The sequence below is a fragment of the Lontra canadensis genome, unplaced genomic scaffold (assembly GCF_010015895.1).
Source record: "Lontra canadensis isolate GAN:19392208 unplaced genomic scaffold, GSC_riverotter_1.0 scaffold63, whole genome shotgun sequence".
Taxonomy (NCBI): domain Eukaryota; kingdom Metazoa; phylum Chordata; class Mammalia; order Carnivora; family Mustelidae; genus Lontra; species Lontra canadensis.
The window spans coordinates 7,574,760-7,589,670 of NW_022631057.1; the positions used below are offsets into that span (position 1 = coordinate 7,574,760).

The window sequence follows — 14,911 nt, forward strand, 5'->3', positions numbered from 1 at the left end:
GAATTTTTTTCATCTAATCTTTATAGAAAATGTGCCAGAGGAACTTCGAGAACCGTTTTACACTGATCAGTATGATCAGGAACACATCAAACCTCCTGTTGTTAATTTGCTTCTATCAGCTGAACTATACTGTCGTGCTGGGAGTCTCATTCTCAAGAGTGATGCTGCAAAACCCCTTTTGGGCCATGATGCTGTAATCCAGGCTTTAGCACATAAAGGTCTTTATGTCACTGACCAAGAAAAACTGGTAACTGAACGAGATCTCCACAAGAAACCCATACAGATGGTGAGTCTTTATTTATTCAACAATACTTTGTTTGAAGTGCATAGCTTTGAGTGTGAATTGTATTATTAAACGGAGAGAAATATGTTTTGAAATTGGATTGTCATCTCTGCCTAGAGTTTAAAGACTGTCATTTTCTTATAAACCTCGTTTCCACATGAAGGAAGATTTTAATAAACTATTTTGGAATGCTTGGTGCCATTCTAATACCCAGGAGAAACAATTACATTCTTTCTAGCTCCTTTAAAGTGATTTTTACTTAATTTAAAAACTTATTTTTTCTATCATAGAGACTATCTAGAAGAGATAGGAAGTTTATCCTTGATTTTATCCTCATTAGGAAAAAGATGAGATTTTTGTATTCATTTACATGCTAGAATTACCTCTTGTTAAATTTCTGCATATCATATGTTTTAGTTTTTTAATAACTATTAGTTTATTCTTGTGAATGAAGGGCTCTAAGCTGTGACAAGCATTCAGGATCTTTGTCCTTTTAGTCTCTGGAGACAAATCCAAGGTTTAGGTTCATTGTATACTGCTTCATTCTGATGTACTACTTTAGCTTAAGTTCACATTAAGTTCACAAAATGCTGAGCATCATCAACAATGGTATTAGAAGGAAAGAAAGATTTGCACATTTGATTACATCATGCTCTTACATTAGACTAGTTGTAGAAGGGGAGAGATATATGTAGAAGAATGTATTTAGAAATATACGAAATCATGAAGTTGAAGAAGGATGAACGAAAATTATTTCACCAAATCTAGTACTAAATGAGGTAATGACCTACTTTCTGCCTATTTTCTTTCTTTAAAAAAAAAAACTATTTGTTATGAGAAATAGAGAATAATATCTGAATAAAAATTTAGTTAATGAATGTATAGATTTATAATAGAATAAAAGATAGTAAAAGATAACTAAGTAAAAGATAACTAAGATAACTTAGTAAAAGATAACTAAGAATGTTTATTATCACATAGGAGATTTTCAGCTTTCATTGATGGCTTCAAATTCACCTTATGGTTAACCTCTGATTTTTCTATGTCTGCTTTGGATGCATATCATATATGTGAATGGTTTGCCAACTGCAGGGGTGAGCAGAATTCTACTTAAGTGTCCTAGCAGTATTTCACGTTCAGCCTCTCTAGAATCACTGCACTGATTGGATGCCGCAGCTATGATTATTTTTGCTTCCATTATTTCAAGGCCAAGTAGATTGTTACAAAGCACATCACTGACTTCGTGAATCTGTGTTTGCTTAGTAGCTGCTCTTTCAGATACAGTTAGATCCTTTAGGTAACCTGTTGTCTATTTCAGGTCCTCTTTAAGAAGAAACAAACTTAACTTTTTCGGGATTATTTTCCTAGTGCAGTTTGGTGCATGTAAGATAAAATATGAAGATACTTGTAGAATTAATTAAAAAAGGAGGGGTTTGGAAAACAGCTAGTAACATTACTATTGGGTTTGTTTCACACTATATTTGATCCTGGTGATAGCTGTGAGTATATTTAAATTTGATTGTAGGAAATGGTATTTAAAGATCATGATTTAAGTGATGCAGAATTGCTCTTTGTCTGGTTCTGACTTCTTTCTGTGGGTTTTAGAATACTTCATGTTTGACTACCTCATTTTGACCCTTTTCAGTGTCACATTTATTGACCTGTGCTTTATGTCTATACTTTCAGCTTTTGTCATAGTTTGATTTAAAGCTTCACAATTGCTGTGAAATTTTGATTGTATGATATTACTAATATTATATAACAGTTTTCAAAAACCTATATGAGAACTTTTCTCAGAGTACTGTTAAAAACTTTGTTCCTTAAGAAACTGTTTTGTTTGGTTTTAGAGTAGGAGTAATAAGTTTCACTTTTCTTCTTTGGCTTGCTTTTTGGGAAGTAAAATGGAAAATAGTGTTTAGTTGCACTGAATAGATTGACTTCAATACCACCCCCTGCTTTCATCTCTAAATTATCTTAGTACTTTTAGGATCTTTATTTCTGTATGCTGCCTTACAGTCTCTTGGAAAATTCACATGAAGTAACAAAAGTATCAACGTAAGTATAAGGCAGGTTTGACTAAGCAGATTTTATTAATTTGGGGGTGGGTTGGGGCTTGGGAGGAATGCCTTTTTTTTTTTTTTTTTAATGAGAACACATGTTGGAGAACATATGCTTTTTTTATCACAGTGCTTTTATAGGCAGATTTTTGGAGAGTATAGGCTTAAAATGTTTTCTTCTGTGTTTATATCAATGGGAAAATATTTTAGACACTGTGTTTTAAAGCCAATTAATATTATAATACATTAAAGTTCATCAAGCACATAATCATTATCTGTAGATGTGAGAAGAGATTGTAGCTATGATCTGCCTATTGACTATTACAAATATGTGAGTAAAAGATAAATGCAAACAATATACAGTTACAGTGCTGAAATGATTACTGTTCTGAGAACTAAACCTGATGTGTGCTTGAATCAGCATTAAGTTTATGACTGAATAGTTAGCAGAGGAAGAGTTGTGTACATTGAAATCACAGGGGAACATCTTTCAACTGAAAGTATGCTGTAGCCCAAATCACATTATCTATTAAATTATTTGTGAAAATAATACTGATATCTAGGATAATGTGAAAATTTAGGGACTTGTAGCAAATGGACTCAGATGCTGAAAAAGATAGCTTAAGCATATAGAGCAGATTTCAAACTTCCTTCCATAGCAAAATGAATTTGCATGTGTATTACATTCAGTATCACTAGGTTAGGCTGGGGAATTTGATCAGGGTCATAAAATCTTAAATTCATAGAATTTTATAGCCAGGAGGAGCTTTAGAAATCAGAAACCAGTATGTATAAAACTTTCCAATGATGAGGAACATGAGTACCAGGGAACTTTGAATAGATTCCCAGTTCTCTTGTCAGAACTGTGACATTAGTACCTTAGAAGAGGGGTTTGGATATGTATTTTTAAACAGGCGTTTTGGATGAATTTTATGATCAAGAATGTATGAGAAATTTTGTCTGATCCAGGGTCATTTTATATATGTGATACTTATTTAGAGAGGCTAAGTGATTTGCCTAAGGTAGAAGTGTTATGCACTAGCAAAACTAAAATTAGAATTTGAATGAGCTAGAATTGTTACTTTCTAATTGATAGTGCTATTATCTGTATCGAATTTATGCACTTAAATGTGTCAAGTTATGTTTACTTAGCTGTCTAAACTGTAGTCTGGTTACGAATTAAACTTTTTGATTGTGAATCAGCTTTCCAACCATGTTTGCATATATGGGAAATAAGAGTTGATGTTTGTAAAAGTCAATTATTTAAGTAAATGTGTATATATGTATGTGTGTAGGTATGTATGTAGTATGTGTGGTATGAAATAATAAGATTGATTTTCATATGATTGCAAAATAACACTTTAAAATCAAATCTTGTTTTGGGACAATCATTATTATAAAAACAAAAAATTTATTTTGATGCACTTTCTTTTAATGACTACCCATAAAAGATTGAATATCTTGTTTGTTTAATGGAAATTAAAGTGGCCTGTTAGGTCATTTGATAAGTAAGGCATAAAATGTTCTCTCATGAAGGGTCAGTATTACTTTATGGATGTTTCTGGGTATTCAGAAAATAAAAGCTAAAAAGTTGTTGTACATATGTGTTACTGGCCAGTAAACTGCTTTGTTATAATAGAAAGCCAGTGAAGCTGTGGTTAAAACATAGAAAGATGATGGAGATATTTTTTACTCTCAAGAAGGATACTCTATGTGAAGAAGAGTTACTTCATTTTATCACATTTCATGGTCTGCATTAAGCTAACCATTAATGCCGCCCCTTGAATGACATTGAGCTTAGGATCTAGTGAGGAAGAGGCCTGCAGAAAAAATAGGTGCTTTAAATGTAAGTTTAAGCACAGGGAATAGAGAGGTGGATGTAATGATTTCTTCTAGGGAGGGACAGAATGGGACAGAATGACTGAGGTTTCAGTGGAGAGGAAAAGGAATGAGATGAGAATGGCAACCAGGTTGAAGGAGTTGTTTGAGTCAAGTTTGAACGGTAAAAGTAGGTTATGTATTACAAGTGACAGTGTTGACTGCATGGAAGCATAGAAGTGAGATGAGGCTAAAAAATAGGTTGGGGTTAGATCATGAAGAGGCGGTAAATTGAATAAGGATTTTTAAACTTTTTTTGTGGGATATAAGATCATGGAACAAGTTTTCGTATTATATTCTTTGGCTTTTGGTGATGGTGGTGGTGCTTTGTTGATTTATTCTTTCCCTACCTATAGTAAACAAAACATTGTAATAACACTGTGAAATACTTGGTGAGCTCTTATACTGTCAACTTAGTGTAAAATACAATAGTTTATTCTCAGATTTTTCTGATTTGCTTACATCTATCTTTATACTTGTTCATTTCTCGGATTCTCTAGTGGCTCTTTTTATTTAGTTTACTGTGCCAGGCATGGGATTGCACTTTATATATTGTATCTCACATAATTTAATTCTTAGGACAACCCTAACAGGAAAAATATATTGTCTCTGTTCTACAGATGAGGAGCTGAGGCTTTGAGAACCTAAGTTAGGTCACAGGGCAATCATAGTAACTAGCGAAGGCAGGATTCAGACCATCTCTATTTTAGCTATAAGTCCCATGCTCTTGGGGTGTCTTGCTGGCTCAGTTGGTAGAGAATTTGACTTTTTTTTTTTTTTTAAGATTTTAATTTTTTATTTGAGAGAGAGCAGGAGAGAGAGGAAGAGAGAGGGAATCCAGAGCAGACTCTGCTGAACATAGAACCTGACACAGGGCTTGATCCCATAATCCTGAGATCGTGACCTGAGCTGAAACCATGATTCAGATGCTTAACTGACTGAGCCACCCAGGAGCCCCACACATGTGACTCTTGATCTTGGGGTTGTAAGTTTGAGCCCCATGTTGGGTGTAGAGATTACTTAAAAATAAAATCTTTAAAAAAAAAATCCCATGTTCTTAACCACTACGTTGTTGTGTTTTTTTATTTTTGTTTTTTTTTTTGTTTTTGTCTGTGCCTGAGTAATAGGAAGGTAGTTGGAATAGGATAACAGGACTAGGTAATAGGAAAGTGGGAAGTGGAGAGGTAGGAGGAAGTAAAATGGTATGCTACCAGGAAATCTGCCTGGTGGTTTGAAATCTTGGGTAATTTGTCCATGCTGCTTTTCACAGTAATTTAACATTAGTTCCTGTCTTGAAGGTTATGTTAATTTCATGTACTAGCAAATAACTGTAAGCTTTGACTTGTTTGACTGTTAATAGATGATGAGGCAGAGTTATGACAGAGCCTTTCTGGGTGGATATGAGTTTCTTGATTTTAAGAACGTACAAGGTAATTTCCTTGTTACCATTATCTTTGCTGGAACTATGAAAGGTGTTGAGGACAGAGAAGCTGATCTCAGGAACATGTGCTGTTCCTTTTTTCTTTGTCTTCCTTCCTGCCCTTTTTCAACATGTTGGTCTTGTTCGGCAGCTCTTCTTATGGATTTCCATGGTGCCATCATCTGTTGGAACTCCGTGTAATTTACTCATGTTTTTAGAAGCTTAAAAAATTTTTCCCCTACTTAAGAAGATTAAAAATTACATGTTAGAGGAAGAGAATTACATAAATGTAAACATTGCAATAGTAGTTGAGAGATTAATTTCTGGTCACTCTTGTATAATAATGACTTGCAAAGTTAAGAGCGGAACTTGTCTGTGAAGAGGGTTTTTAAAATTCATCCATAGTGCTGGATCTCAGTTTTCTCTTTCCCAGTAATCATGTGCCTCATTTGGATTCCATTATTTCTAGGTAACATATTATGTACACCTTAGTTAACAATTCACATTATCTTTTGATATTTTACAACCATGTTTATTATGTTTGAGTTAGTGTTAATTTGTAATAATTTATTTAGAACTCCAGGTTTACTGTCTATAGGAATAACCTGATGACTGGTGTTTATTTTGCCAGAGGATCTCACAAAAACCCTTTGTATTTATACTAAAACTGAAATCAGGCCCTTTATTAACTTATTTAGTTTATTTATGGAGCTTCTGCTATGTACTGTGTATTTTCTACTGTGATTAAAAAGAGTTTCTATCCTTCAGAGTCTTGCTTTCTACTGAGGATTATAGAAAAATGACCAAATTATATATCTTTTAGGTGTACAGAGGCACCAAACTTAGTCCTACTCTTATGCTGAGTTTTGAAGGAATTTACCAGGGAGGTAAAGATGGGCATGTAATGAGGTAGTGTATATGAAAATATAACAGGATGTTAAAAGGGAGTGTGAGAGCATCATTACATGCTTAGGGAAAAACAAAGGAGTTTGGTTGTAGCTTTAGAATTAGGTACATGTTAGGGAACCATGAGAAATGAGACCAGAGTTAGATGGGGACAGGACATGAATAACCTTTTATGCCATGCCAAGTGTGTACTTTATCCTGAAATGATAAGGATCCACCTAGTATAGGGTTTTAAACCAGAGGGGATACCTTCAGAATTGTGTTACAGAAAGTCACTTTAGTGGTATTGTGAAAGAGATAGCACTTAGGAAGCTGTTAAAACAGCCGGGACCTGAAGTAGAGGATGTTGAGACGCAGAAGAGGGTTTGATTGGAGGAAGCATTTTTGAAGTAGAATTAAGGTGATTTTTGAATCCTCACAGCTGGGAAATGAAGCGAAGCTAGAATAGACTGGCAAAAAGATTTTATCCTTTATGCCAACTCTGATTAGTAGGTGGTTAACTACTAGAAGTTGGGGAAAATAGCTTCTTGGTTTCACTCTGTTCTTCTGGGAGGCTCAAGGTCTAGATGTTAGCTTCCCCATCCTCTGTTGCTCCTGGTGCTATAGAACCCTGATATTTTTATTCAATAATGATAAAAAACAAAAACAAAAAAACAAAAAAAAAAGTAAAGGGTCAGCTTTATAGTTTGAATATATATTTAATATATTAAATAAGTAAACATTTAATATAAATATCAGTTGAACTGATATTCTTAAATCTCTTATTTTTGATGAGAACGATAAAGGTGACTCTGGCTTGTCTTACGTTCTTTTTTCTTCTTAGTACCTGTTGGAAAAAAGGAGCTGTATATAAGTGAAAGTGGATTTTTCTGTGTACAGAGAAATGAAGTAAGATTGATATTTATTTTGTTAGCGTATCCTGGTTTTTAGTTTATGTTATTCTTATATATTTACCACAAAGATGGATGGGAATTCCTGGATGTAATAAACTTACTCAGTTCTACTTTGTACACTAAGTGAGGTTGGTAATGAAGTAGATGATCTCTGCCCTAAAGATGCTCTTGGAAGACATTAGGGGTTATGTGGGATTTTCAAAGAGCTGCATTATGGAGACTTGTCTAGACTTGTGCAGACTTGTGGGGATGAAACGAGGAATAAACAGAATTGAGCATACTTGACAAATGTTAGTTTCTAATGCAATATATGAGAGAGGTCGTAGTATTCTTGTTATATAGGTGAGGAAACTGACACCCACACGAGGTGCATTAATTTGCCCAAGGCCAAGCAGGTAATAAAACATGATGCTAGGATTTAAACTTGTATCTGCTGCCTCCAAAGCCATGTTTATCCATTTACACCAGATGGCCTTTCAAAAAATCCAGCCAAGCAAACTAATAGAAAAAAAAGTGAGGTTGTATGTGGAATCTAAAACCAACAAACAAGCTCAGAGATGCAGAGGGCAGATTTGTGGTTGCCACCGGCAGCAGGTAGGGTGTGGACAAAAGGGTTAAGAGGGTCAAAAGGTAGAAACTTAGAGTTTTAAGTAAGTCATGGGGATGTAATGTACAATGTGGTAACTAAGTTAATATTGTAGTGCATATTTGAAACTTGCTAAGATAATAAATCTTAAAAGTTCTCACAAGAAAAAAATTCTGTTACTATGTATTGTGACAGATGTTCACTAAACTAAATGTGATCATTTCACAATATATATATTGAGTCATTATGTTATACACCTGAAACTAATATGTCAATTATACCTCAGTTAAAAAAAACTACCATTTCTATGGTGCTTAATAGTTGATGATGCATTTTCACTTTTTTTTTTTACACCCAGAAAAGATAAATAGGGTAGTTATTATCATCTCCTTTTGACAAGTGAGGAAACCTTGTGGATGGATTTATTTACTAAGATACTTATTTGGTTTCTTCTGACAGGTGTAGAAAGAGGCAGTGAGTAGATCGTGATCAAATAGCTCGTTAGTGACAAAGCAGAGGTAGTTCCCAGATCTTTCTGACTCCTAACCCAATGCTTATTCTACAAATACATTGCACTACCATCCTTTTTCCCGTCCTTGTGGATTATAATCTGCATTGATTCTGGGAAGACCCACAGAGAATGTTAGCATGAAGTGGAATGTCACACACAGAGTGTTCAGCAATGACAGGTAATCCCAAGAATGGTAGGAAGGAAAGGGAATTGTTTTGGTCACTGTCTTAGTCTGTTCAGGCTGCAGTAACAAAATACCACAGACTGAGTAATTTATAAATAAACTTATTTTTTGTAGTTTTGGAAGCTAGAAAATCCAAGATCAAGGATTGGCATGGTTGGGTTCTAGTGAAGGTCTCCTTCTGGATTTAAACTACAAATTTCTCATTGTGTCCTCACATGCTGGAAAGGGCAGGACTTCTCTGGAACCTCATTTGTAAGGGCATTCATCCCATTCATGAGGGCATGGGCCTCATGACCTAATCGTCTGCCAGAGGCCCTGTCTCCTGATACCACCACCTTGGGCATTAGAATTCTAACATATGAATTCTGGGGAAACGTGAACATCCGGACCATAGCAGGTACTCTTTTCTTAGGTAAGGGATGAATCTCATTTAGTGACCGCTGATATATAAAGTTACAGATTTTTTAAAAAAAATATTTACTTGACACAGAGAGAAGGAATACAAGCAGGGGGAGTGGTAGAGGGAAAGCAGGCTTCCCGCTGAGCAGGGAGCCCCATGTGGGGCTTGATCCCAGGACACTGGGATCATGACCTGAGCCGAAGGCGGACGCTTAAGGACTGAGCCACTCAGGCGCCCCTAAAGTTACAGATTTTAAGAAATAGAGTGACTCACTTTGCAAAATAGTATTATAATTTAAAAAAATATTTTAGGCTTCATCTTCACAATTTCCCTGGTTTAAAAACAATCCTGGTTTAGAAAAACAGGACTTAAAATAACTGAGTTTTTAAGAACACGTGTGAAGGGGCGCCTGGGTGGCTCAGTTGTTAGGCTTCTGCCTTCGGCTCAGGTCATGATCCTGGGGTCGTAAGATCGAGCCCTGCATTGGGCTCCCTGCTCACTGGGAAGCCTGCTTCTCCCTCTTCCATTCCTCCTGCTTGTGTTCCCCTCTCTCTATCTCTCTCTGTCAAATAAATAAATAAATACAATCTTAAAAAAAAAAAAAAAAGAACACATGTGAAATGAAAAATGTTTATTATAATGTTCGGTGTATGTTTGTTGTATTAAAAGTTTTGTTCTTACATAAAATCTAGGTTCTTTATTTGTTAAACATATTTTATATTTCTTTTTTCTAGCTTTATTGACAAAAATTACATGTATTTAAGGTACACCAATGTTTTAGTGTACATATTCACTGTATATATTTATCATATTGACCCAAGTATTAGGTCTTGAACAGTAAGGGCTCAATAAATGAAGTGTTAATTTCGGGCCACAAAAATCAGATATTTTGGACAAATTGAGATGGTGGACAGTTTCTTATTTCCCTAGAGACCATGTGTATGCATCTTACCCTGCTCCTGGCTATTGCTGATTTATCTAAGGGTTGAGATACCTGATATATGGTGGGCTGATTGGATTCTTTACCGAGAATCTGAAAACCCAAATGGAGAGAGAATCCCAGCACAGTGATAGTAGGCATTTGGAGCCCCATCTTACCAAGGCTGTGCCCTACAGATGGAAGTCTGTGAACTCCCGCTGCTGAGATCGCTGGCGCGGCTCAGCTTCTGTCCTGCTGAGTTTAGCAGGTTACCTCCTTCACAGATGCTGCCAACCGATCCAGTGTCCTCCCAAGAAGCCCCAGTTTTTGTTCAAATTAGCACAGTTAATTCAACATTTATATTCTGTTGCTTGCTATTAAAAGAACTGTAGCTAAATACTAAATAAAGAAAAAGCTGTCCGCTATTTATTTTCTTTTTCCCCAATCGAGGACACATTTTAGCTATGAAGTTTCAGAGCTGAAAGACCCTGGCCGTCATTTGCTCTGGAGTACTGACATTCTTTTCACTGTGACTCTCACAAGTACATTTTGCTGCAGATGTTATTTGCCACACCTGGCTTACTTAGGTACACATATATTATGGAAACAAAAGTATTTATGCTTTTAACTTGATTTTTGTTCTATTCTAGTTGGAAAAAATTAGTTATAACTAACTGAATTGACTTCATGTTTGACCCGTGAATGGCTTATAAGCCCACATTAAAAACCAATTTAATTAAATTCCTTTATTTTATAGAGAAGAGCAGCAAATGACAGTGTTGGTATTGAAAACTAAGTATACCACCATGTTTTTCTTAAAAGTGTATTTTAATATTCAGTTACCAATAGCGTCTATCTGTTTTAATAAAAAGAAGTATGGAAATAGAGTTTGTATGTGGATTTGCCTCCTTAAGATTTATTTTATCTAATTTCTATGGTGTATTGCTGTCAGGTTAATTTTCCTGAAATGAAACTGATATCTGTCTTAGTTTCCAATTCAGAAAATTTTAACCATTTTATTTGACTTGAAATGTAATGTAGTTTACAGTTGCACATGCAATTCTTTTTTTTTTTTTTTTTCTTTTGGCTTTTCAGAGTTAGCATGTAATGATGATGAAGCATCTAAATTTGCTTCAAACTTTATATGTAAAATAGATAATTTATTTTTTCAGATTTTTTATGAGGTATAATTGATCTATAACATCAGATTAGTTTCAGTTGAACAGCATAATGATTTGTATATATTGTGAAATAATCACAGTAAGTATAGTTAACACATGTCACCATATATATTTACAAAGTTTTGTTTTTCTTGAGATGAGGGCTTTTAAGATGTACTCTCTTAAAACTTATAAATATGTATAGTACTATCAACTCTAGTCATCATGCTGCACATTATATCCCCATGACTTAAGTCATGTAAGTTTATACTTTTTGACCCCCTTCACCCATTTTGCCTAATCCCTACCCTCCACCTCTGGCAACAACCAATCTATTATCTATATCTGTGAGCTTGTTTTTTTGTTATTGTTGTGTTTTAGGTGTCACATATGAATAAGATTGTATGATATTTGTCCTTCTCTGACTGACTGATTTCACTTAGTGTATGCCCTCAAAATCCATCCATGTTGTCACAGTCGGCAAGATTTCATTCCTTTTTTATGGTTGAATAATATTCTGTGTGTGTCTATGTATGTGTGTTTTCACACTTTCCTTATCCATTGATGGACACTTAAGTCGTCTCCATATCTTGGTTATTGTAATATTTACAGTATTAGTGCTGTAGTGAATGTGGGCATGCATATATCTTTTCCATTTAGTGTTTTGATAGTTCACTTTGGAATAATGAAAGTTTGTGATCTTATCTTCATAACTCATTCAAAGTAGCAAAAGCTAAGATACTTAAGAAGTTGTCTGATATTACAGACCTGCCAGCAATAATTTTTGTTGTTTACTGGTGAGGAATTAAACATATATTAACTAAGGCTTTTCATCTTTTAAAACAATGAAAAAGATAACTATTCATTATAGGTTACTAAACTTCTTCAGTAGGTGGTACAGTAGAAGGTGGTTTATATTTATATATGATACATAATTATTAGTATATAATTATATATGCACACATACATAATTAGAGCAGAAAGAATGAGATGTTGCAGCAGGTTGGATACCAAAATGTAGATTTTTCTAATTTGCACACTTCCAATCCATTGCTCTAGAGCAGCGGGTGGTCATCGCAGTTGTCCGCAGCCATCTATTCCCCAGTGTGTTTGAACAGATTGAGCTCCCACCTCAGCCCCGTGATACCAACCCCCTTTTGCAGCTTGTAGGTTATAGCAGTTTAAGAAATTGTTTTTAACTCATGTCAGTGATGTGATTTAAAGAAAGAAAATAGATGATCATTAAAACAAAAACTTTAAAAAGTGTTCCATTTGGATGCTTGCTTGTGTTCATACACCTGGATAAATGAGCTTCTGTATTAAGAAGAAAAAAATCTTTGGGGCGCCTGGGTGGCTCAGTGGGTTAAAGCCTCTGCCTTCGGCTCAGGTCATGATCTCAGGGTCCTGGGATCGAGCCCCACTTCGGGCTCTCTGCTTAGCGGGGAGCCTGCTTCCTCCTCTCTCTCTATCTGCTTCTCTGCCTACTTGTGATCTCTGTCTGTCAAATAAATAAATAAAATCTTAAAAAAAAAAGAAGAAAAAAAAAAATCTTTATGTTATTCAGATTCTTTCTGAACCTGTATTGTTCCGTGGTTGAAAAGAGGGTTACAATGAGCCATGTTACAAAGTTGAGATACGTTACAAAGCTGTCCCAGGGGTCCATCTTTCTTTGTAGGAAATTCTTTTAATAAACTCGCAGGGATGTAAGAATGCTGATTATTGTGTCCCTGAATTTGTACATTTTACTTTGTTGGTAAGCAGTCAGACAAATAAACAAAAAAATTTTAAAAAGGTAATTTTAGAGAATGGTAAGGACTATGAAGAAAGTAAAAGCAAGATAATGTGATCGAGTGATCTGAGGCAATTGTGTGCTCTTCTCTTTAGTTAGAATGGCTAGGGGCATCCTTACATGGAATGTATTTGAGCAGAGATCTACATGATGAGGAGCCAGTTAGGCAAAAATAAGGGGAAAGAAAATAGCTGACAGAAGGAACAAATTCAAAGGCCCTGAATTGGTAGGTCATCTACAAAATAAATAAACTTCATGTCTGGATGATACGATTCCTAACTAAGAATTTCCTGGAGGGAACATTTTCAGGAATTGAAGTTTTAGGGTTACATTTATTTGCCATAAAATTATATAATTTATACAATATGAAATGCTGATTTCTTTCAGTAAATATTTTTTGGAAAATTTTCTGGGCCTGAGAAGTGGGATGCAGTAATTAGATGACAGACCAAGCCCTTGCTTTCATAGAGGTAATATTTTAGTAGCAAAGACAAGCAGTAAAAAGCTAAACAAATCATAACAATTTCAAACAGTGGCAAATGCTGTTAAAAAAATAAATCAAGAAGAAGGAGCTAGAGGAAGTAGAATGTGCTATTTTCATAGGAGATGGTTAGGGAAGTCCCCTCTAGAGAGTCGACATTTGAAATGAGACCCAAACACCAGAAGGACACTGGGAAAAGAATATTCCAGGCAAAAAGAACACTAAGGTTTAATGGCCTTGATGTAGGAGTGAGTTTGGTATGTTTCAGGAACTGAAGGCCACTGAGGTTAGCCATGAACAAGTTGGATAGGGAGAGTAGATAGAGATAAAGATTGTAGCCAAAGCAGGTAGAACCCTGTAGACCATGATAAGAAGTTCGAATTTTATTCTGAGTGTGCATGGAAATCATTGGAGGATTTTAAGTAGGGCAAGGAGTTTGATCTGGTTTACTTTTTAAAAAGTGCTCTCAGGTTGCTTTATAGATAGTGATTGTAGAAGGTAGGTGGGGAATGTGGGGAGACAGCTGGAGAATCAGGAATTGTATTTTAGACCTGTTAAGTTTTCAATGCCTTCCAGCTGTCCAGTCATTGAATATGTGGTCTGAAGTTCAGAAATCCTGTGTAGAGATTTAAATTTGAGAGTCGTCAGCATTTGAAGTCCATGGGCCTGAAAAAAAGCACGTAGGAAAAGAAGTTGGGTAGATAATCATTAAAAGCCATTATAGTAATTATAGTGTTGCAGAGGAGCTTCCCTTAGGATTGTCAGTGTTTTCGTTTAGTAACATCATAGTAAGACAAGATAATTTGAAAAAAGACTGGGATAACATGTATGAGATAACTTTAGTAAGTACAGAGTGCTATATATTAATATAAAACCAGTATTTCTTGCATGGTGAAGCAGTAAATTAATAGGTAAGGACATTCAAAAGCTTCTTCCTTATATCAAAAAGTTCTACTAAACTTATTCTTTTTGGTGTTGAAAATGCAAGAAGTTGGGTGCTCTTATCATAGTATTTGGTCATAGAGCTCAGGAACATTTGTCTTGTTCTTTGACTAAGACTTCAGGTTGCTTTGTAGAGAAATACTTGAAAGAAAATGCAGAAAAAGCAAAGCAAGACAAAACATTTTAGTGTTAGCTCAGGTTTGGTTCCAGACCCCAGTGCAGAATTTTGGTGAGCCACACTGAACCAGGTAAAAGGTTCTTTCTGTCCTCCTTTACACTGGCCTAGAACCAAGTAATAATAAGATGTCCTTTATGTTCCTATAATAGCCAAATGTGGAACTTACTATTCCAGTAGGGTCCATGGCTATCCTGCCTGTTTCAGAAGAAAAAGAACCTGAGAGTAGGAGAGAGAAGCCTGGGTGAGCATGCAGGGAGGGCAGGAGAAAATGGAGAACTGGTCAGTGACTGGAAGAGTGGGAGAAGTTGGGTGAGAAACAGGAGG

General features: G+C 35.4%; 1 protein-coding gene across 4 annotated transcripts in view; it reads left to right on the forward strand.

Moving 5' to 3' along the window:
• Positions 1 to 14,911, forward strand: part of CAMSAP2 (calmodulin regulated spectrin associated protein family member 2) — a 117,622-nt gene that overhangs the window by 22,330 nt on the left and 80,381 nt on the right. For all 4 annotated transcript variants that reach the window (XM_032878217.1, XM_032878218.1, XM_032878219.1 and 1 more), the window contains exon 2: positions 27 to 286. In XM_032878217.1, coding sequence (XP_032734108.1) covers positions 27 to 286 — 260 coding nt within the window. The remainder of the gene's footprint in view (positions 1 to 26; positions 287 to 14,911) is intronic.